Source organism: Ailuropoda melanoleuca, chromosome 13 (assembly GCF_002007445.2).
Source record: "Ailuropoda melanoleuca isolate Jingjing chromosome 13, ASM200744v2, whole genome shotgun sequence".
Lineage (NCBI taxonomy): Eukaryota > Metazoa > Chordata > Mammalia > Carnivora > Ursidae > Ailuropoda > Ailuropoda melanoleuca.
In genome coordinates, this window is record NC_048230.1 from 72,150,978 (window position 1) to 72,175,871 (window position 24,894).

The window sequence follows — 24,894 nt, forward strand, 5'->3', positions numbered from 1 at the left end:
CAGGGGAAAGAAGATCGAGCCAGGCCGAACCTCGGGCCCCATCACCTCTCGGTTGCATTCGGCAAAAGCCTCCAGCCTGTTCTTCCCTCAGTCACCGCTTAATCCCTGGATGAGCCCGGGGGGCCCTGGCGCGGGGCTGGCTAGAGGCATTTTTGGACCAATAAACGTTCACTGAAATGGAAGTAAAGCACTCACACCAGCTCTCGGTTTGTAGGGCACCCCACAAACCTCAGCCTGTGAAGCCGCCCGTGTGGAAGGGGCCGATCCCCATCTCACGGCTCTTCACCCCGAGTCTGGAGTCTGACAGAAGCTCACACCACCAGGAAGGGACACACTAGCCGTCCTGCCACCAGTTGTGGTCATGGCCCATCTCACTCCCCAGACTGCCCCCGGAGAGTCCCAGCTCCCTTCTCCAGGGCCTGAACCCCAGGTCCCCTTGCGCTGGCAGGACCCACTCCGTTTCTCCACGAAACACGCATTTTTTTATTCAACTGTTTTCACACAATTTCCCCTCCACCTCGCCTATCGTGTGGCATTTTCTGCCCCCACCGCCCCAGTTCTCCAACACCAACCCACCCAGTAATTCAACTCGATTCTGACGCAACTACCTGGAAGTAGCATCAGACCCCACAGGTTAAAGGGCTCAGTTTCCCGAGACTGTCCCACTTCAGATGCCAGCCGCAAATGGGGTGCCCAGGCTGTCCGCATCTCTGCCCGGCCAACCACAAGTTCAGGGGTTTCCACGACACCCCCTCAGGTTCAATACTTTGCTAGAAGGGCTGACAGAACACTTTACTCACGTTTACGGATTTATTACAAAGGCTACAACTCTGCAAACAGTAAAACGGAAGAGATGCACAGGGCAAGGCGCGCGGGAAGGAGGTGCAGCCCCCAAGCCCTCTCTGGGAACGCCACCCTCCCAGCACCTTGAGGGGTTCACCTAGAAGCTCAGTGAGAATCTCTGAATCCAGAGCTGGTGTTGTGTAGCAAGGGCTCCCCAGCAGCCCCTCCCCTTGCGCCGGGGGAGGGGGTCAGCGGGAGGGGCTGGAAGTCCCATCCTCCAATCGCTTGGTCTTTCTGCTGACCTGCCCATTCCTGAAACTCCCTAGTGTCCCCACCTTGTCACCTCATTAGCATAAAGTCACAGGGAATCAAAAGGGAATCATTGTGAACAACCAAAGACGCTGCTATCAGGAAATTCTAAGGCTGTCGGGAACTGGGGACAAAACACAAGTATTTATCATACCACACATGTACCTCCAAGTTCAAATCACCAAAACTCTGTTCTTTATATTCAACCATCAACTCCAAGCGACCACCGAATCTGCCACTCAGAACAAATCGCTTGTTCAATGCAACTCTAGTGTGTGAGCGCCCAGAGGCAGGGTGGTGTCCTGGCCAGCCCTGTGGATGCTGTGTCAGGTCAAGGGCCAGCATGGGGGGCTGGCCTATGGTGGTGGGACGTGGTCCAAGAGCTGAGTGATGCCCGTCTGGCTTGGGCGCCCTCCCATCTCCCCTCTGGGCCAGGGAAACATGAATAAACAGGTCAGACAACATGGATTCTTGCCTCCAAGATGGCCCCATGCTCAAGGTGGAGGCCACCTGGCCCTGCTCTGGGCTCCCACTATCCTACAGCCGGCAGTGTTGAGAGGTGTTGGAAGAGCCTGGCAAGAACAGCTCTCGACAGCTCCTCTGGGGATGGAAATTACACGTGGAGATTAAATTGCATTCACATCAGACTCTGATTAGGTTCCCAAACCAAACATTCACCTTTAGAGCCAGAGGCATCCCCAGAAGTATGTGTAAAACAGGCAAGATCCCCGCCCCCCCAGACGAATGTCCCATGTCACTTGCACTGCTTAACTGGGGCCAGTGCCCCTGGCAGCACCTGGAGCGTAGGTCACACCTCTTGCAGGTGAAATAGAAACAGGACTGCAGGTGCTCCCCAGGCTCTCCAGGTAAGTCAAGGCCACCCACAGTCCCAGGCCAGGGGTGGAAGGCGGGGGAGCACAAGGACAGAACGTCAGGAGATGGGTTAGTAACCACATATGGCTGTTTATTTTATACAGGGCTCTGTACAAAATATTTACACATATTCTTTACAGAATAGTAAACCACCTGAAGGTAAAAGGATAATGCTTTCTTCTCATTGGCAGGGAGAATCCTGATGTCAGCAAAGCTACGAAACAAACGAACCCCCTCCTTAGGCTACAACAGAAGCATGTGCCACTTGCTTTCTGGGATCCAAAGGCTGTGGTCCTGGGACCCTGATCCCATGCCCCTCCTTCCCTCTTCCCCATCAGCTCCTTTAGAATTTACAGACAGGCCCCGGTGCTGTGGCAGGAGGCACTGACGCTGCTGTCCATCTGTAAAGGTGATAAGGGGACAAGCCTGCTGGGGGAGAAGACTGGGACTATCCGTCACATCACCACCTCTGGGTCCTGGAAGAATTTCCTTTGTCTTCATGCCTCTATCACTGTCTAGATTAATCCATCCACATTACACTTACCCCAAGTGGGACTCCTGCTACAGAGAATGACCCATCACTTTAACCTTTTGTTTTAAAGTGCTTAGTGTCACTTCACGTGACTTGGCGTAGACACCTCTCCTCACTGCTCTGGGCCTGCCGGCTGCCTGGCGCACCAAATGCCCTCCACTCTGCGGTCTGGGTATGCTAAGGGAGAGGACTTTTGGCACGTTCACTTTAAGAAAACACCTGCCAAGAGAACAGTGCCCAAGAGACAGGAAAATGAAAGTCCAGGCTGCTTCATGCTCTACACCTCAGTTCTTCAAAGCAGCAAAAGGCACTTTTTTTCAAGCCAGAGTTAATCTCAAACTTGGTTTCGCTTACAGGAAAAGCTGTCCAGAAGGACTGAATGATCCATCTTGTCCCTTAAGGCCTGGAGAGTCCTCCAGAAGCTTGGGGCGGGAGCTGGCTGTTCTCGGCTTCTCCCATACTCTTCAGGCTGCACTGTGTCCCCTCTGGCTGCTGACAAGTCTCCAGTGACATTTCCAACCAGGAAGGAGAGACCAGCAGTTGAGGAGATAAACTGAATCCCCAAAACGAAGCCAAGGTAGGAGTGAGTGGGTGCCTACTCGGGAGGAGAGCAGTGGTCTGAGGAGAAGGGGAAGGAGGAGGGCGGGCCCGGGGCGCTCTGGAGGCATGGAGCTGTAAACGCGCAGCAGCCGTAGCTCAAGGCAGACATTCAACAGCCAAGGAGAAAGGGGACTTCAGGGTCTTAGCAGCCCATCTTGCTGATGAGGACTGTTCTTCCCGTGAAGGAACTATCATTTTTAGAGTGAGGGTACTTTACGTGTTGGGTACATGTAATTCTAAAAATAGTAATAAAAGTGTCCTTTAAAAGCAACATCATGTGGCTTGTGGGAGAGAATAGGGAGGAAAAAGAAAGAAGGCAGGCAAAACCAGTTTACATCTGGGCCCTACAACCTCACATTCCTTCATGTTTGACTGGAAATGCCCACGTGACTTCTAGGCTGAAAATAGGCTGGATTTACCCAGTAACCTAGTTCACGTCTGTCTGATTTCTCACCAGCTAACGGAGCTGCTCTCGAGAGAGGCCTATCTTGTTCCCGGCTAGCAGCCTCTGTCCCCCGTCTGCGTTCCAAGGTTTAATTCCCTTGGCAGCAGCTCCTTCCTCCTCGGACCAGCGGCAGCAGACGGAACAGGCGGTGCCGCGAGGAGGGCACTCAGTGGCCCAGCTTCACTCACTACTGGACAGCCAAGAGGGTCCCCAGCAACCAGGCCCAGCGGGTTCCCATGGCCGCCGGCAGTTCAAGACACCCACGGCACCCAAGAAGGGTGGCAGCGGGGAGCACGAAGAGGAGGCCGTGGGGAAGGAGAGGAGCCCTGCAGCCTGGCCTCCGAGCGCGGCTGCCAGGCGCCAGCGGCCTCCGAAGCGAAGGCAAACCGCGGGCAGGCAGAGCGGGGCTGGCAGGAATAGAAAACCCTTGACAGAAACCCTTTTAATAAAGGAAATTCCACCCCCTCCCAATCCTTCCATGGAAGGGTGAGACCTCAGTGTAATGGAGGAGGAGGCGCCCTCCCCGGCTTTTAGGGGAACAGCTGCAGTTGGAACTTAGGGGCCCACTCCAGGGCACTTTTCACCACAGCCAGGGCAGCTGCTCCAAGTGCCACCGTCAGCCCCATCACCGCCAGCTTCACAAAGCGGTTGGTCCTTGGTTTGGTCAGGACGTCTTTTGTGCGATCCTCTGGTCGCAGGAGTCCCCGAAACCGCTGCCGCAGCACCGTGTCAGGCCTCTGCTGGGCGGATGCCAGCTCAAAGTCTTTGAAGGTAGAGGCGGCCGTCCTGCAGCGGGGGAGGAGACAGGAGGAGGAAATGCTATGAAAGAAGAGAAGGAAAGAAAACCGAGACAATCACAGAGGCTGGGGGCAGAGCCACCCATTGCTCAGAGGCTCTTCTTGATAAAGACCCATGAAGACTGAAGTAGGGATTCCGCTGGCCTGAGCTTAGGTCTCTGGAAACATCCCCCAGCCCTGACCCCGGCAGACACAACCTTCTACCACTTCTGCTCGCTCACAGACACCCCCAGTTCAACCAGAGCCTTGGCCTCACTCACTTCTCGGCCTGCTGTTGGGCAGCTGCCTCCCGAGCAAGTTCGGACGGGGGAAACTGAACAAACAGGTCTCCGGCTCTACTGATCAGTGTCTCATAGGGCAGGTCCTGAGGGATCTGGGACAATAGGTGGTGGACCGAGGCCATGTCACAGTCACAATCCAGGACTTCCTGCTCTCGATACAACACGATCTGTGGGGAGCAAGGCCTCGCATCAGAGAGCGGGACACGCAGGGCCTTTACCGCTTGCACGTCATTCTCCTCAGAGATGAGTTTAAATCGGTAACAGCAGACTCTTGTATCCACCGAAGAAGGAAGGACGGAGGTACGTGTGCTTTTCCCAGGGGGCTGGCCCTTCCTGCTACGGGCGGACTTCCACCCCAGGATGTGGAAGGCTCACCAACGAAATGAAGGAGGTTCTTTCAGGAGGAAGAGAAGGAAAGAGATCATGGGGAGACTCCTGGGGCTCCCACAGAGAAAAAAGTGGTTCAAAGCAGTAGAAAGAACAGTGCTGCTCCCCTCTCAAGAGCAGTGGAGGGTGTCCATGTGCTCCCACCTCCGTGGAATGCTTCAGGCCGTCCTAAGCACTGGAGCCCCACCAAGCCCTGTCCGTGCTCCCTGTTGCACCACACCTCCTCCCTCCCCGGCCTGCAGCTGGCAGTCTCTACTAGTTCCTGGAGATGTCAAGAAGAACACGGACAATTTATAATGCACACGAGCATTTTAAACGTTCAAAAGAAGCATGTAGTAGGGGCGCCTGGGTGGCACAGCGGTTAAGCGTCTGCCTTCGGCTCAGGGCGTGATCCCGGCGTTGTGGGATCGAAGCCCCACATCAGGCTCTTCCACTATGAGCCTGCTTCTTCCTCTCCCACTCCCCCTGCTTGTGTTCCCTCTCTCGCTGGCTGTCTCTATCTCTGTCGAATAAATAAATAAAATCTTTAAAAAAAAAAAAAAAAAAAAAAAGAAGCATGTAGTAAACAGATCTCTTTAACCTGGTTTAACCAAGTATTTCCCAAACCTATTTTGACACAGAGTCTCTTCTTTCCCCATGGCACTGCCATTCACATGGCGCAGAATGGGGTCCAGGGGCATCAGTCTGGGAAATGCTCCCTTTCTCATCTTTCCATAATCACCAGGTTTCCCTTGAGGGAAAAGGATCAAGCTGGAATGGGTGATGGTGAACCTAGCTGCTGGCTTATGGCCTGTACCTACCACGGCTGCAAAGTAAATGGGCATCAGCGGGTGGCAGGCCAGGAAGAAGTCGTATAACCGCACGACGTGCCTGAAGTCAGACAGGACATGCCCAAACCAGGTGATGAGCCAGCTGAGGGCAAAGATGGTTCCCACCTCGGCACTAGGAGCAAGGAGATCCAGATGTTAGGTTCCCTGCTGGGCTGTCCCTTCCCGCTCCCTGGGGCATCTTTGTCCTCAGTGCTTATGAGAAGGGAGAATTTGGGAAATGCGCTCTCTGGAAAATTCAGTCCCCTAGGAATTCAGCATCTTCTCACCAAATACAAAGTCCTTAAAACATACCCACCATCATGACACTAATACTACGATGGGGTCCTGGTTGCCTTATCTTGCCAGCTGCTTTCCTAATGGCTAACCAATGTCAATTACAGGAAGAAAAAGTAGCTGTTTTCACAGAACAGTACCACGGTTTTGTTTCTGAGAAAGTCATATACTTTTCCGGCAGACACAGGCACATATTCTCAGGCTTAAAGATACAACTCTATTAATTGTTCAGTTAACATGAGATGACTGAAACATCTTAAGACATAGCTATTATTAAAAAAAAAAGGGTGAGGCATTGGCCAAGGATATATTTCTAATTACAAAGAAGAGAAAAAATCAAATGAGATTTGCAAAGAAATATTTATTCTCTGTGGAACCCGGAGAATAAACAACCCATGATGGCCTTGTCCTTCCTGACTTGGGATCCTACATTAGTATGTCCTTCTTTTGCAGCAATAACCTCAAAGTCCACCTCTGCATACTCACCTCCCCCTCCTCTCCCCACCCCTCCCCACCCAATGTAACCTCCTCAAGGGCATGTGCCGCGACATCTCTCATATCCCCACGAGAGCACAGTACCCAGAAAGTGCTCCCAGACCATGCAGAACTGAATCATCCAGCTCGCTGGCAAACAGAAAGGACAAGCCGGAAGAACTTAATGCTAATCAACATATGATGGCGGTGAGATGGAGCTGGACTTGTGAGGAAGAGACCAGAGCCAGGACGCAGTCACAGGGGTGTGAGTGCACGTGCACACGCGTGTGCATAAACGGAGCCGTGCACATACCTCTGCATGAAGTCATGGAGCTCTGGGTTCACCTGGTCAATGATGGGCATCAGATAGTTCAATATATGCTTGGTGTTGTCCATTGTTGGATCCATGAAATCCCTGGATGGAGACAATTCAATGAGCTCGGTCAGACCAAGCGGTCAGATCAGGGCTGAGGGGGTAGAACGGGGTTCCAACCACTGGGAACATGGACTAGCAAACGGGCAGGAGTGACCCCCAGGGGGCCTTGAGGAGTGCTCCCCAGCCTCACACTCCCCCGCGCCGGTACCTGAGGTGGTGCGTAGACAGTTTTTCTACCAGGGATGTCGTCAGCTGCTCGCCTACCACCAGCAGAAACGTGACCACGATGTCGTGGTAGCCCTGGTAGTAGTGCAGCTGAGGGTTGCGCTCCAAGATGAGGAGGATGATGTCGATCAGCTCTTCCTGGAGCCCCTCTCTCTGCTTCTCTGGCATGCCTGGGGAGGGGAGAGGGTGGGAGATGCACGTGAACACACCGAGCGGCCTGGCAACGACGGGGGGAGGACGACGGTCAGCAGAAGATCTGCCAAGTGTGTAATAAAAAGAATGAATTGTGAGTGGTCCGGCAACACATACTAAAATCCCCACGCCATCGATACTGCTCGGCGCACAGGAAAGAGCCACGGACCAGCAACCTTACAGCGGGGGAGCCCGCCCATGCCATCTTAACCCAGTGGCCACAGCTGCCGCTGCCGGAAGCGTGACTGCCCGGCACGTGGCGACCAGAGAGGAACTCGGGAGGCCTGTTGTGCACGCCTGCGGGAGTGCGCTCAGCCGGGGCTATGTACCGGACGGCCCAAACCGAGGGAGGTTTTATAAAAATAACGGAGTCATAAGACACAAAGGAACTACTCCAGGGTCAAGGAGGCTAACGAGATAGGATGACTGAATGGGAACTGCTTGCGTTCATATTTCCTTTTCCTTTAAAGGACCGTACTGTGATCAAGTGTGAAACCTGAATAAAATCCACACATTCGTAGCAGCAGTTTTCAGTGTGTTGCTGATTTATTAAGTGCCGTGTGGTTATGTAAGAGCCTTGTTTTTAGGAACCACACCCTGAAATATTTAGGGGTAAAGGGACACCATGTCTGTAATTGATTCTTAAATAATTGAGGAAAAAAGTGTGTGTGTATGTGTGTGTGGGTAGGAGAGAGACAAAGCAGTACTAAAGCAACTGTAGCAAAACGTTAACATATAAGGAAATCTGCATAAAAGGCATCTAGGGAATTATTTGTCCTATTTCTGCAACTTTTCTATAGGTATGGAATTATATAAGAATAAAAAATTCAAGAGTTGCATGTTCTCCTCTAAACCAAACTAAGTATCACAGGAATATATCTTGATCCAAAATATAGCTGGAAACCCCTTCTCAAAAAGACCCAATAAAAAGAACATGGAGTATGGGGCGCCTTGAGTGGCACAGCGGTTAAGCGTCTGCCTTCGGCTCAGGGCGTGATCCCGGCGTTATGGGATCGAGCCCCACATCAGGCTCCTCCGCTATGAGCCTGCTTCTTCCTCTCCCACTCCCCCTGCTTGTGTTCCCTCTCTCGCTGGCTGTCTCTCTGTCGAATAAATAAATAAAGTCTTTAAAACAAACAAACCAACCATGGAGTAACTACCATGGTTAGGGAAAGTAATCAAAGCGGTGAGAGAACAAGACTAAACTCTGAATTTGCAGAGTGAGAGGTCAGCTGAACTCAAAAGAGCATGGATGTAGAAGAAGGTACGAAACCGCATGGAAAGTGCAGCCCCACAAAGAATCTCACAGACCGACATTCCGTGAACAGAAGAGGCAGAAAGCATGCAAAGGAAATGCAGGTTACCGAGGGGGAAACGAGGGCACCTGCCTGCGTGGTCTCATCCAAACTGGCAGGACAGGGAAAGGGGACTGGGCCATGGGCACACGTTTTTATCAAAAGCAAGCGGACAGGCTACCGGCTACACAGGAATCACGAGCAGAGGCGTAAGCAAGATCTAAGAGGCAAAATCCAAACCAGAGCATGGTTTCGGAAGAGTGAGGCAATGAGTTTAAGGGCTCTCGTCCCCTTTAGCAATTCTCCTTTCTTCTCGGACCTAAACAAAGGCGAGGCTGCCAAAGGAAGAGAAATGGATCATAAACATGAGGTTTGCTGCCCAGCTTCCTTCGCTATGAACATGGAGACAACAGCTGGTCATTCTTCCCATGCTTCCCGGAATGGGAAGCGATTTTTCAAGCAGACCCTTTAAACACGCAGGGAATGGTCTCCCCTCCAGTCCAGGGACCCAACAGAGGCACAGGTAAGATATCCCTATTTATACATCGAATCAAACGAAGATACGAATACTTCTTGTTAGTGCCCCCTTGTAAACCCATCTGCTCTTTAAAGCTAGACGATGGCTCTAGCGGTCCCTATGAAGTCCCTTTGGTGGCTCTGAAGCGGGGAAAAGCCTCTAGGTTTTTCATTCACCACCTCTAGGCCAAGAAAAATTACTCTGGGCTCAGGCTTTCACAGTGGGGGTCTGAACGTGACCGAGCCGGTGAGAGAGTGTCTCTGCAGACCGAGCGTACAAAGGGCCCCTGAGGAGGCAGGGTCCTACGCGAGGTCACGCCACGGGCTGGGATGGAAGCAGCAGCAGCAGAGCGTGCATGCATGCGTGCAGCTGGGACGGGCTGTCCCAGGCGGTGGGACCGAGAGAGCTTCTCACCGGGCGGGAAGCGCCGCAGAGACCGCCTGACGTCCAGCAGCACCTGCTGGTAGTCCTTGCTCACCTGCCGTAGGTCCTTCCCTGTGGGAGGAAAGGGAACACGTTAGTGCAGGAATGTCCGCAAAGCCAGACTGGGGGCACAAACATTCTGGTATGACATCCAAGGCCTGGAGGACCCACTTCAGCTTTTTTCCTGAAGAGGACAGGACACATGAGACAACATCTGGAGAGGAATCCCCAGTTTGGTTCCAAACAAGCTGTTTCATTCGAGTCACAGTGACCGTAGGAGGAGGGACACATGCTGTTCAGGGTGAGGTGGAAGGAGCAGCAGAGAAGTCAGGAAGCCAGGGGCCTACTGGAGGTGGCTCCTGCGAGTCGCTGGGGGACTGCTCCGAATTTCAAGGTCCATGTTGGTAAAATGGGGATATTTCCTTCCATATGTACCTCTCAGCTTCCTACACTGATCAAATGAGATCATGAGTGTGGAAACCACAGACCACTGGAAAAACCCGAACATCTGTGCAGCCGTCCGTGCCCAGGGAGCACTGAGCTGTTCGGAAAGGAGCACTAAGATAAACTCACACAGAGAACCTACCCTCTCTTGACCCTGAAATTTAAAAATGAAGACACTGCAAACGGGAGCCTGTGTTCAGCTGCTAAGTCCACACCGTGGGAAAGTAAGGAGGCAGTCTCTAGCGGTTGTACGTGGGACAAGTGTACTCGTCCCTCACCCCCGACCCAGTGTAATACAACAGATGCAGATTTCCAGCACAACCCAAATCCAGAGCTCCCCGACGAGCAGGTGTAATACTTCCCCCCACACAGACTTCATCTTACAAAGATCTGGGAAGTTTGGAATCTGATAGAAGAGCGTCATCTCAGGGTTTAGCATGTGAACAGGGCGACGTCTTTTCCTTCCGACCGGAAGACCGCTGCTCTGAGGCAGCCGGTTTCAAAGATAACAAGTGGCAACTTAACACTGACTTGGCAGCACCGCGGCGCCCTGAGCTTCTTGTCCGCAGGAGCTGTGACTCACCTCCAGCCCCTGGCATAACAACAGGAGCACAACTAATACCCGCCAGACGAGGGAAAGAGTCTCCAGCACCCCGACTTTGGCCAGACATAGTAGGAAAGCAATCGATGTTTGTTGAGTGAATGAATGACAAAGCGGATTCACTGTTCTGCAGTACTTTCTTTGTATTTTGTACTATATTCCAAGGAACTGCTGTTACTTCATGGGCCTTGCAAACTAGTTAAGTAACACTTTTCTTTCTTTTTCAAGATTTATATATTTATTTTAGAGAGAATGAGAGAGAACATGCATGTGAGCGCATGGGGAGAAGGGGCAGAGAGAGAGGGACAATCTCGAGCAGACTCCCCACTGAGTGTGGAACCCCACATGGGGCTCGATCCCATGACCACAAGATTGAGACCTGAGCTGAAATCAAGAGTTGAACGCCCAACCAACCGAGCCACCCAGGTGTCCTAATAATAGCTTTTCATACTGTTATGGAACTTTAGAATTCAAGACGATCTTAGTATTTCCCAGTAAAAAAGTTTTGTTTAGCTTAAGGACCAGAGAGGTATTCTCTCTCCCCATGGCTTAGTGTTTCTCAAAATGAGCTCATCTGCACCAGAATTAGCTGGGGTGCTTGTTAAAATACAGATTCCTATAACCCACCTCTAAGTGAATATAGAAACTGGAATAATATAATAAACTCCCCTACCTGGCCAATAAAAGCTACCTATCAACCTCATAAAAGCTCATTCTATTTTTTGAAGAAAATTCTACTTATCAGTTTCAGAGCGGGCCCAAACATGTCCTATAATGCTTTAGACTTACACATCTACTATTGGCTTAAAATGAGCATAAATCAAAGATCCTGGAATTCTTTTTTTTCTTTTAAGATTTTATTTATTCATTTGAGAGAGAGTGAGAGCGAGCCAGAGAGCACAAGCAGGGGGGAGTGGCAGAGGGAGCGGGAGAAGCAAGCTCCCCCCTGAGCAGGGAGCCCGATGCCGGGCTCGATCCCAGGACCCTGAGACCACAACTTGGGCTGAAGGCAGATGCCCATCGAACTGAGCCACCCAGGAGCCCCCTGGAATTCTTTTATCCTTGCGTCCTAGACAAGTTTCCCTCACAACCACCCCCCACCATTACCTGATATAGGAGGTGGGTCACTGGTGTTGACATTGAGGAGCTTGGGCCACACTTTCTGCCTGATCTCATCAGTCAGGAGCCCCCCTTCACTAATAGCCATGCGTCTAAGGGCGGCCACATCAGCGGGGTCACTGTTCAGAGCCTGGTATATCTCTGCCACTTTCTTTTTCCTTTTGGCGTTAAAGTCTGCAAAACAAAGGGGAAAAGACATCAGGCACATATTCAGCATGTGTGTGTTTTCTGTGCAGGGCTCAGCCTCCTTATTTGGTTGGAGGTACAAGTAGGTATTTTTAAAGCTGACCTACAGAGATGTAATCAGTGCATAATGTGCAAACACTGAGGAGATATACCATATAAATGACAATCAAGGAAGTACAATTATAATAAACACTCAGTGAATTCAGGCATATCTAACACTATTAATGTTTTGGAATAGAATCGAATGCTTGTTCTTTCTTAATAACAAACTTCACAGAACATACATTATGTCCTTATATAATAATTTTTTCCTGTTGTTTATATGCATGTCACCAAATTCAATACATTTTAAAGTAAAACCACATGAGAAAAAATTCTCCAGTTACATGCTAATAAAACTGGTAATATATCAGAATTACAGAGACATTTTTTCTTTCTTTCTTTTTTTTTAAGTAGGCTCCACGCCCAATGTGGGGCCCACACTCATGACCTAGAGATCAAGAGTTGCATGCTCTATCAGCTGAGCCAGCCAGGCATCCCTACATAGAGATATTTTCAAAAGCAGAATATCAAAGGGAGTACGCAGGTCTCCAGGATGGCTGGTGGTCAGAGCGGCACGATCATGCACGCAGAGCAACTGTTTCTGATGGCCACGTTAACTACGGGTAAGCAGGAAGCACTGTTTTAAGCATCTTACATCCTTATGTGATAGTCTGTGATTTATACACTGGCATTTTACTGTATTTAAATTCCTTTTTAGGAAATTGGCTGAGAGTCTGTGGTTGATGTGTATCCTGTTGTAATTTTTCTATTGAAAAGAGTACAGTAATATGCTTTCACGGTTTAATGCAGAGTATCTAATTTTAGGAACAGCAAATGCAATCAAAGTTAAACAAGACAGTACCAAAGAGATGTTACAGAACAGTGTAGTATAACTGCCCCAAAAAGCGATGTGCAGATACCAAGAGCTCAAAGAGGCTGTGGTAGGTCAGGCTAAGTTGAGGCCTTACTGAAGAGAGTAATTTCAAAAGGAAGGGGGGATTTCAAGAAGCAGGGGGTGGGGTAGAGAGCAAAAGAGAGGCTTGGATCCAAGAAACACAAGGCCCTTTCATCTAACAGTAAACAGATTCATTTAAGAAATATTTATGTAGCATACACAAGGTGCAAGACCCTACAGTTAAGTGGAAGGTAACAGTGGAAGGAAGGTTAGGCTTTAGGAGGGTCACTAAGCAGCTTTCCTCAGTAATATTCTACTCTGAGACAACAGTCTACAAATTGTTTCCATGGGAAAGATGCACATTATTAACAGCACAAAAGTTAGTACTAATGGTCCTGCTTTACCTGTGACAGCTGTGACATACAAAGGATACAAACAGAGGCATCACTGGCTTGGAGTCACATGCACCTGGAGGTGCAGACAGAACACAACACAGGTGACCCTTCACCCAGGTAAACCTGTTCTCCTGGCTACACTGTTATTTTCCCTGGTAACCTAGTAGGGTAACCATCTGTTCCAGTTTTTCTGAGAGATTCCTGGTTTACGTCTACAGTCTCGGCATAATTATCCAAACTAAACCCCTCCTGCTAACTGCACTCTCAGAAATGTCCCAGCATGGATGCTTAATTAAATGGTAACTCTACATAGAAATCATGAAAAAATCAAGACTCAATTTCCTCTGTTAGCATAGCACCTACTAGTCTAACGTTTGTTGATAAGGTGCTTCAAGTTCTTAAAGATTGATTGATTGATTGATTGATTTAGAGCATGTGCATAGTGGGGGAAGGAGCAGAGGGAGAGAGAGAGAGAATCTCAAGCAGACTCCCTACTGACCGTGGAGCCCAACATGGGGCTCAATCTCACGACCCTGAGATCATGACCTGAGCCGAAATCAAGAGTCGACTACTTAACTGAATGAGCCATCCAGGCACCCCAAGATGCTTCAAGCTCTTGGCTTGAGTGTGTCCTTCCTTCCTTCCTTCCACCCACCTGCTCATTAGTCTATCCATTCATTTATAAATCCATCATTTAATGAGCCTCTACTTGTAGTAAGCACTACACTGGGGACAGAAACATGAATATGATATTGCAGCCTTTGAGAGGTTCACATAAGGGGGGGACACAATTATTATATAACAGAATCATGAAAAATTATGAAAATCCAGAGGAAGGAATGACTACTTCTGGGGCAATCAGGAAAGGCTTCAGTGAAAATATATTCTGCAACCTTTTTTTTTTTTAATTAAAAAATTTTTTTAAAGATTTTATTTATTTATTTGAGAGAGAGAGAGGCAGAGGCAGAGGGAGAGGGAGAGGGAGAAGCAGGCTCCCTGCTGAGCAGGGAGTCTGACTTGGGGCTCCCTTGCAGGACCCGGGGAACATGACCTGATCTGAAGGCAGACGCTTAACCGACTGAGCCACCCCAGGCGCCCCTATTCTTCTTAAAGCAAACTTTGCACATGGAAGAGTGTGTTGAAGGAAGAGCATTCCAGGCAGAGGAAAGAGTGTGTGGAAAGCCTTGTCACATGAAAGAAATATCATGTCCAGAAAACAGAGAAATTCTGAGAGGCTGAAGTGTTAGGGAAAGAGAGAAAACAGAATCTGGAAGGATTACAGGAACTGGGTAATAAGAGTTTGGGTTTTATCCTGCACTCAAGAGGAAGACAAGGTGAAGCGCCCGGCTGGCTCAGTCAGTGGAACCTGTGACTCCTGATCTAGGGGTTGTGGGTTTGAGCTCCACACTGGGTGTAGAGATGACTTAAAAATAAAATATTAAAAAAAAAAAAAAGGAAGACAAGGAAGGAATTTTAAACTTGATCAGGGGCGCCTGGGTGGCTCAGTCAGATAAGCATCTGCCTTCGGCTCAGGTCATGATCTCAGGGTCCTGGGATCAAGCCCCACGTTGGGCTCCCTGCTCAGTGGGAAGCCTGCTTCTCCCTCTCCCTCTGCCACTCCCCCTGCTTGTGCTCTCTATGTCAAATAAATAAATAAAATCTTTAAAAATAAATAAATAAATTCAGAGTGTCCTTGTACTTTCTACACATCACAAATTAAGAACACTTAGAATGATAATACTGAATACTGCTTGAGGTAAGCTGACGTTTAGAAATCTTGTTAACCTACTTGCTAAGAGTGTGGAAATATTTCCTCAATTTGTTTAGATATATATCCACCCCACCCCTCTTCCCAAGTAAGCTATTCAGCAATCTGGGGGAAAGGAAAACTGTTGTTAGTATCTTGGGGGAAATAACCCTATTTGCAATCAGCTGGATTTCCATTATGCTTTGGCAAATAATCTGCCAGAATTTTAACTAATTCTGAACCCAAACCACAGCTCCCATACTTATTTCTCTTAACACTGCTCCTATTCTATTTTTTTTTAAGATTTTATTTATTTATTTGACAGAGATAGAGACAGCCAGCGAGAGAGGGAACACAAGCAGGGGGAGTGGGAGAGGAAGAAGCAGGCTCCCAGCAGAGGAGCCTGATGTGGGGCTCGATCCCACAACGCCGGGATCACGCCCCGAGCCGAAGGCAGACGCTTAACCGCTGTGCCACCCAGGCGCCCCTGCTCCTATTCTATTTTTAATCCTGCATTTCAAAATTTACTACTATCTTCCTGTTTGGAGCACTCTGTGGGAATTCAACAAATATGTGTGGAATAAAATAAATAATTAGCTTAGCCACTGTTCCTGGAAAAAGTGGCCTACAGTAAATGATATCACTCCCCCCACACTACGGTTAGGGACAGGCTCACTGGTATGCAGACTCTTTGGCCTCCTTCTAAAGCTCCTCGTACTACTTCCCAAAGCAGGATACTGTGCAGACATGGACTTCAGCTGCTGTCTGTTTAGGCTCCACTATCGACCCCACAATCCAGTGATTGAATGGTAGTGGCAGATGAGGAAGGCACGCCTATGCGTGCTACTGCCCGCTTCAACAAAAATTTATTGCCCCTAATATATAGGTTCTCACTGCGATGTAAAAAAGGAAGAGAAAGCCGAAAACTCAAGTGAGCTAGAGATGTGTAAATTACGGAGTGATAAGGACAACTAGTAGGCCATACAACAAAGAAGAAAAGGTTAGCAAAGTCTCACCTGAACAACTCCTTTCATCTCAGAAAGAGAAAAATCATAGACCTGTTCTCGGGAGGCTCAGGAAAACAGTAGAATAATGTCCACTATCTATTTTAAGATAAATTTTATATATGGATTTTGGGGTGAGACCCACATTTCTGGACTTGAGAATGCTATATAAAAGCCCACATTTCATCTGGAGGTAGCATCTATGTAATCCAAATCCCCCTGAATCCTTTCTTCTCCAGCTTCTTTTTGCCCCCACTTAAAACAGAGATGTATTACAGGGGTGCCTGGGTGGCTTAGTCTGTTAACTCAGCTGACTCTTGATTTCAGCTCAGGCTGTGATCTCAGGGCTGTGGAATTGAGCCCCGAGTCAGGCTCTGTGCTCAGTGGGGAGTCTGCTTGAGATTCTCTCTCTCTCTCTGCCCCTCTCTCCACTCTCTCTAATAGATAAATCTTAAAAAAACAAACAAAAAACCCCTCTCTCTCCCTCTGCCCTTCCCCTTGCTTGCATGAGTACTCTCTCTCTCTAAAAAAAAAGAGAGAGAGAGAGAGATGTATTATATACTCCAAAGCTGATACTTTCCAAATTCCTTTATAGTAAAGGTTCTGGCTGTCATAATCATGACAGAATGAAATGACTATCCTACAACTGGCTGCCAAATATAAGACACTGCTATTAAAAAAAAAAGCCTGATGTCTGAAAAGTAATTCATTCAACAAAGGAAAAAAAATAATATCGGTACTACTTGGCCTGTTCTCCATTAACATGATCATTTTAAAAAGGGAACTGAAGCAGTGGTCCTTAACAGTTCAGATAAGGATGGCTGAGCCCACTACTGTCTCACACCTCTCCCAACTTTGGCTACAAAACCCAGGTTAAGATCTTCTGAGCAACAGGTATCTCCAAAAAGCATCTGGGTTGGGGAACCTAATATACAGGGAAAGGACAATGAGAAAAGATGAGCACTAGCTATGCTTCCTCTAAAAATTTTTCCAGGGGAGGCTCGGTGGTGCAGTCAGGTAAGCGTCCGACTCCTGGTTTCAGCTCAGGTCATGATGTCAGGGTCATGAGATGGAGCCCTGCATCTGGCTCTGTGCTCAGTGGGGAGTCTGCTTGAAGAGTCTCTCCCTCTGCCACTCCCCCTCTAAAATAAATAAATCAATCTTAAAAAAAAAAAAAGGTTTTCCATATCAGTAAAATATATATTAGTGACTTGATCAGGTAAATGATCTACACACTTAATAATGAAATCTTGTGTGAGAGTACAAAATTCCATACTGATTGTTTGATTTAAGCTTGTGTATCAAGAAAGCTTTACAGTCTTTTTTTATTATTTTTAAAAACTTTTTTGAGTAAATTCGACCCCCTCGAACTCAAAATCCTGAGTTCAAGAGTTGCATGCTCCACTGACTGAGCCGGCCAGGCACCTGCAGAAAGCTTTACAGTCTCTGAACAGAAGTTACTTACACTCAAACCAAGCAATGTCAGCCTAAATCAAAACAATGGAAGACCCAGCCAGAGAGGAGACAGATTCCCCCAAACAGACACCTCCTGTCCCATCCCTTGAACTCCTAATGATGACACTGGAAATGAACTTAAAATTTTATGTTTGAACTTCATACCTGTACCAGATAAAGACAGTGGGAGAGGAAAACCTTACCTTACTTGGACTAAGGTTCCTACTGAAAACAAAATAAAACAAAGTAACCTCTGTTCTGGAAGTCCTAGCTAGTTTCAACAAACAGCATCCAAATTAGCAGATATCCATTAACTACCTGAAACATGAAGACAAGCATGTATTAAAGAAAAACTGCTTGGGGTGCCTGGGTGGCTCAGTCAGTTAACCATCCGACTCTTGGTATCAGTTTGGGTCTTGATCTCAGGGTGGTGAGTTCGAGGCCCCTGTTGCGCTCTGTGGAGCCTACTTAAAACAAACTGCTTTACCCCAACAATAAAGAAAAATATTCTATCGAGTAAACCAATCTGATCATAAAGTCTACAAAGGAGGGTTTCCAGTATTAGTAACTTTGCCAACAATTAATTCTCCAATATGATTAAAAGCAGAACAATAACTCTCATCCCTAAATTCCTCCCAGAGAAGCAAAACCAAGGAAACTGGGTTAAAGTCTCACAACCTAGGCACAGCCACACTACAACAGGTCACAAAATTCATACTGCTTGGGGCGCTATTATGCCATGAGGACAGATGTCATACAAAAACACCAGCAAAGGGTTACAAGGCCAAAGGGCCCAAAGAAGTAATATGAGGAGTGAACAGGAGTAAACTAAGATAACAGAAAATGAGTACAGAAAAACAAGATGTGGACACCAGGTGCTTCACCAAAAATGTGGGTTGCATATGTGGCTGGTTCTGTTATGGGCAGCACTCATCAGAGTACGGAAAAATGGGAAAGCTACCTTAATTTTAGGGGGAAAAGAGATATCTTCCTTTGTACAGAGTAAACATTAATAATTTTAAGTGCCGTGTTTTAATTGTATGTAAAACATATTCAAAAACAGTGAACAACGAAACCATGATTTCATAGAAATTACTGCTTAGTATGAAACTATAAAAATTTGGGAGAATCGCTTTCTTCTACACAATTAGGTAATATTAATAAAGGTGGCACAGGATAGAGACAGAAAGTAGATTAGCGGTTGCCAGGAGCCGCGGAGACTGGAGAATGGGGAGTGATGGGGGTTTCTTTTTGGAATTAGAAATGTTCTGGAATCAGTGGCTATGATTGCACAACACTGTAAATGTGCTAAGAACCAGTGAACTGTACATTTTAAAAGGCTGGATTTTTATGGCAATTAAAAGAAATAGGTGGTGTACGTACACCGCGTAAATCAAGCCGGCGAGAGATGAATGAAGTTTGGGAAACGTGCCTTACAACTAGGGAGGAGGCACCGGGAGTGTGCGGACGTGGCCGGGCAGCCTCGGGCCGGGGGTTGAGGCTCGGCCTCAGTTCTCCGGGAGACCCAATTCTCTCCAGATGTGACGAAGCCTGACCAGATCCCCCGCCCGTCCTTCGCACTGGGGACGCGAGTCGGCCACCAGGGTTCCTCTGGTCTCAGCATCCGCTGACTCCCCAACTCCAGGATCGCTTCCCTTCAGACGTGACCGGGCCCACCACCCTTTTCCTCTCCCGCCGTCCCGACCCCGGCCCGCGGCGCTGGGCACACCCGCGCGGTCCCTCGGGGCTCCCTCGTCCGTGCCCCCCCTCCCGGACGCCGCCTGCGCCTGGGGCCGCTCCTCTGACAGCTGTCCCCTGCCGACCCCCCGCAGGGCCGCCCCTGCCCCGCGGGCCGTCCCCGAAGGTCGCTCCTCGGCGCCCCCGCCGGCTTCCGTACCTGTCTTCTCCGCGCCGCCGTCCCAGCGGCTGGAGGTGGGCCCGTCGCCCTGCGCACTCGGGAGGGCCATGTCCCGGGGGCCCGGGCTCGGGCCCGAGCCCCGGCTGGTGGCAGAGCTGAGAGAAGACGCGGCTATGGCCGCGGGACCCAGAGCCGGCTCCGCCGGACAGGGTAGAATCAGTCCGCCCGCGGCGCGCAGGCGCGCAGGCGACCCCGCGCGGGCCCCGCCCCCGCGCCGGCACGTGATCGGCCGCTACGCCACGCGGAAGGCGGTCGCGAGGACACACGCGCAGGCGCCCTAAGAGGCGAGGGGAAGCGCGGGGAGTGCGTTTGGGAGTTCTATGCGAACTAGTGTGGCAGGCACACGTGAATTAAGTGTGTTCAGGACCAGATTTTGCCATTTCTTTTGCTGTTCTTATCTGTAAAATGATACCGATGATGATAAAAGTACTGAACTCACGGAATTATTGGGAAAGTACCTAGAACACTTAGAAGCATATAGTAACGGCTGCATAATTATGAACTATTGTTTTTATTTACCAAGGATTTTGCCTCCATCTCACTTCCCCACACCAGCTCCTGTCGTCATACTTGTGACTTCAGGGTTCACTAGAACCATTGCATATAGCTCCGCGAGTTGTGCACTGCTCAAGGCCAGAAAGTGCTGTTTACATAGACTGTTATGTGAGCCGTACCCCTTTGAGCGGTACAAAACTGGCTACTCACCCAAATGAGCACCTATCTTCTCAGGTCTTTGAACATGGAAAAGTCCTGAATCTGAGATTCATGATGGAGTGTGGGGCACAGGGACGCAGCTCGATTCTCGCCTGTGGTACTGATGAGACAGTGACCCGCTCTCTGTCCCGTCACAACTCTAGGACTAACGCGTGTGGTCCTTGCAAGGCTTGGGCCAACTCTTACCCTCTGTAAAACAAGGGAGTGGCTAGCTCTCAGGGAAGAGGGGGGAGGGAAAAGCTACTTTCAAATGCTCAGCAACTGGAACAAGGTGTCCCAGTGGAGATAACCAGTTCTTGTCCTAGGCTGGTACCCCATCTCTGAGCAGCATATTGTCTAATTACAGTTCATCACCACGAAGCGCTAAGTGACAGCATGACCAGGAAAGCCAGTCATTTGCCTCATAATTCCGTCATCTTGAAGCATGAATATCTTGAAAGACCCCAAATCACAAAATAGAGATTATTGAATCCTTTTGTTTGTTCAACAACTATTCATGGTGCTTACCCAGAGCAGGCCAGTGCTAGGACCCAACATAATGAACCTCTTCAGGACAGCTCAGGTTGGTAGGGGAGATGGACTCAATTTACAAGAGGTGACAAGTTTTAGGAAAGGGGGAAGAAGCTAAGAGGGTTAGAGAAGTCCAAGGAGGGGCACCGACCACACACAGAGAAGCAGGAGAGGGTGATGAAGAAAGTCCTGGGGTAGTGATTTCTGAGTTTACATACATGATGGGCAGTAGCAGTCAGTTGTAGGGAAGAGCCTTCTAGGCTAAGGAAACAGCACAGGCACTGTTGAGACTAAGAAAGCAAACTGTAGTCTAGAAATGAAGTGATTTAGTGTTCTTTCTTACAGCACGGACAGTATGAAAGAGAAAGTGGGACTTTGAAAGTAGTGAGGGCAGAGAAGTGTGGCTGGGGCAGGTCAGGTAGGACCTCTTCCAACCATACTCAAGTTTGCACTAGATGCAGTCAGCAGGGTGGAATTAAAGAATGTTCACAATCAATGTGGTCTTTGACGTCGTCTAGATTAATCCTCATCTCCAACCTAAGACATCCCCTCCACTTATCCATACAACAGTTTGTGGAGCACCAGACCTGTGCCAGGTTGTGAGCTGGAATGGAGACGATGAATATTCATTCAGTTATCAGCTTCTAATGGGTAAGAGACAAGTAACCAGGCAATTGTAAAGTCAAGTGAAAACAGGTCAGACAACCTTAAAGTCTAGTAAAACATGGAAAATTCCAAAAACTGATTCACAACTGAGTGTAAGGCAAAAGGGCATCAGGTCGCTGTGGTAGGCAGAACTCTAAAATGGTCCCCAAGATTCCTACTTCATGGTGTACATGGCTGTATAATCCCTTTCAGTGTGGGCAGAACTTGTGAATCTGATGGGATTTCGCCCTCATGATTGGCAAAGGTAAAGGGATTATGCAGACATAACGGATCTTCTGCAGTATCAGTTGACTTCAGTATCAGTAGTCGTCAGAAGGGAAATTGGCCTGGGTGGACTTAAATCAGGGAAGTCCTTTAAAAGAAGGTGCAAGCCTTACCTGCAAGAAAATTCAAAGCAGCATATTCTCCTGTTCACCTTTAAGAAGTAAACTTCCATGTTGTGGAGAGGGCTACATGGCAGGTGTGGAGGGCCTCAGTCCTACACCACAAGGAACTGAATTTGGCCAACAATAAGCTTGGAAGAAGACCCTGAACCTCAGCTGAGATCAGTCTTGGTTAACTGCTTGATTTTAGACTGGTGAGACCCAGGGCAAAAGACCCAGCTAACCTACGCTTCGATGCCTAAGCTGGGGAAAGATAAATTTGTGATCTTTTGTTACACAGCAGGTGACTGAAAAATCACACATGCCCAAACAAGGTCAGGCAAGATGCTTTACTGGCTCCTGTAACTGCCAAGTTCTTGCCCTTCTGCATCTTCTCTCCCATCTCCCAGCTGCCCACCTCTTCCTCTTCACCGTGTTCACCCACAGGTCTTGGGTCATAACAGGGCTCTGGCAGTGCCAAGTCTCAAGTACTTTCTACATCTGACTCCGTGAAATACAGCTGGATTCTTTGTCCTGGCGTTTCCAAGAAAAGCCTTGACATGTCCTATTGGTTCTGACCGCCACCTGCCTGAGCCTGAACCAGTCATTGTGGCCACTACGTGCTGACTGGTTTGGCCTGAGTCCCATGCTCCACTAAGCCAGGGATGGAACCCTGTACAAAACTTGGGCTGAGTGAGAAAGAGGTGGAGAGCCTAATTTTAGTGATTCCCCTAGGACTCCCAACACACCTCTTTAACTGGTTTGCCTTCAAAGAACATCCTGCTTCATGTACAGTATAAAGACCTTATAATAGCAGATTCCCATTTCCTCTCTTCTGTTCTTCATTCTGTTGTCATACATTTTTTTTTAAAAAAAGATTTATTTGACAGAGCGTGTGGGAGGGAGGGCATGAGAGGAGAGGTTCAGAGGGAGTAGACTCCCCACTGAGCGGGAAGCCTGATGTGGGGCTCGATCCTGGGACTCTGGGATCATGACCTGAGCTAAAGACAGTCGCCTAACCAACTGAGCCACCCAGGTGCCCTGTCATACGCTTTTTTATTACACTTTATTCTTAAATCCCTTCTCCCAGCCCCAATCCCCACCCTGCACTTGTAGAGAACCACTTAACTACATTCTGTCACTAGAGATTAGTCTGCATTTTGTAAAATTTTATATGGATGGACTAAAACAGTATGTAATCTTTTGTCTGGCTTTCACTCAGCATAATTATTTTATTTTATTTTTTAAGATTTTATTTATTTATTTGACAGAGAGAGAGACAGCCAGCGAGAGAGGGAACACAAGCAGGGGGAGTGGGAGAGGAAGAAGCAGGCTCATAGCAGAGGAGCCTGACGTGGGGCTCGATCCCATAACGCCGGGATCACGCCCTGAGCTGAAGGCAGACGCTTAACCGCTGTGCCACCCAGGCGCCCCTCAGCATAATTATTTTAAAATTAATCCACGTTAATGTGTATAGAAGCGTATTCCTTTTATTGCTCAGTATTTCATTGTACAGATATACCACCATTCATGTATACATATTTTTACATATGCTATAAATACAGTCTAAAGGATGGCTCATGATCCAAGAATGGCTTTAACAATTTTAAATGATTGGGGGGAAAAAGGCCAGAAGAATAACTTGTAGCACATAAAAATTATGTGAAATTCAAATCTGAGTCCATAAAGTTTTATTGAAACACAGCCATGCTGATACACTATTGCCTAAGACTGATTTTCGTGCCACAGCAGTAGAGGGCTTACAGTAGAGATCACAGGACATACAAAACTTAATATTATTTACCTGCTCTTTACAGGTTTGCTGACCTCTGTAGACTTATTTTAAAGCAATTAAATTTTAAATTTTACTTCCATTTATTCCATTTCCAGCACTCTTAATTTCATTGTAGATCCACGTTTCTGTCTGGTTTCACATTGTTTCTGCCTAAAGAACTTCCTTTAATATTTCTAGTTGAAACAGGTCTTCCGACAGTGTATTCCCTCAGGTTTTTCTTTCTTAGAGACTTTATTTCTCCTCATTTTCAAAGATATTTTTACTGGGTGTGGGACTCTGGGTTGACAGGTTTTCTTTCAGCACTGGTCACTCCACTGTCTTCTGGCTTGCGTCATTCAATAATTTTTTGCTTCCTCTGTAGGTCATGTGTCATTTTTTTCTCTGGGCTAGTCTTTAAGATTCTCTTTGTTTTAGCATTTTGTTGTTGTTTCAGCATTTTTGGTATGCCTAGTATGTGTATACATTTGTTTGGTGTTCTTTGAGCTTCTTGGATGTACGGCTTAATGTCTGTCCTTAACTTTGGAAAATCCCCAACCTTTATTTCTTCAACTATTTCTTTGCTTGTGTGATTTCATTTGGCCTCTTGTGCTCCAACAACCCACCACAAGAAGAGTATACCCTGGGCAGCTGCTTCAGCTTCAGCATGGGTCCCAGAAGGAACCACAAAGAACAAACCGAATCCTTTCAACACAGGAGCCCAGCCCAGCCTCAACCTAAAGCAGAGCTGTTTGGCTGAATCCAGTGTAGACAGCTGAACTACAGTTACAGTTGACCTAGCAATCTGTGTGAGGCAGAAGTGTTTTTGGTGAAAGGACCAGAGACCCAGAGAGAGAAAGAAAAAATTTATAATGACTGGCTAGAAACCTGGAGACATGGGTTCTGATCCCAGGTGCAGGCCCTGGTGGCTCAGCCGTGCTAAGGCTGAGCCTCTTCCCTAAACAGCTCTAGCAGCCCTTCCTCTGGGAAGGCTTCCTTCCCACATATTGAGTTTTCCTCTGACATTTTTAAAAAAAACATTTTATTTATTTAAGAGAGAATGAGAGAGCACAAGCAGGGGGAGTGACAGAGGGAGCGGGAGAAGCAGGCTCCCCACTGAGCACGGAGCCCAAAGCAAGGGATCAATCCCGAGACCCTGGGATCATGACCTGAGCCCTTGGAAGGCAGACGCTTAACCAACTGAGCCACCCAGGCGCTTGTGACATTTATCTTGACCTCACCTCCCAGAGGCAACTACAGTTATTATGTTTTCTTCCAATCTTTTTTTTCTTGAAAGGCCTGAGGCTATCTCCTATCTCCCTGGGGGAATTCAAACCCCAGCCCCTAGCCTCTGTGGCCCACCTGTATCCATGCCCGGTGTCTTGTGAGGGGGTCACTGTGACTTCGATATCCACTTACCTTCAGAATGAATTCTTCTGCCACCTGAGAACTT

The 24,894-nt window shown here is 48.2% G+C and overlaps 1 protein-coding gene across 1 annotated transcript; it reads right to left on the reverse strand.

The window, feature by feature from the left end:
- Window positions 1–2,030: 2,030 nt before the first annotated feature.
- Window positions 2,031–19,623, reverse strand: TBC1D20 (TBC1 domain family member 20). The gene is made up of 8 exons (XM_034641883.1): window positions 19,398–19,623; window positions 11,765–11,950; window positions 9,604–9,684; window positions 7,169–7,355; window positions 6,898–6,999; window positions 5,808–5,949; window positions 4,600–4,787; window positions 2,031–4,328 (listed from the first exon to the last, which is right to left on the reverse strand). The coding sequence occupies exons 1-8, from the start codon at window positions 19,465–19,467 to the stop codon at window positions 4,073–4,075; spliced, it is 1,212 nt and encodes a 403-aa protein (XP_034497774.1). The 5' UTR covers window positions 19,468–19,623; the 3' UTR covers window positions 2,031–4,072.
- Window positions 19,624–24,894: the final 5,271 nt, after the last annotated feature.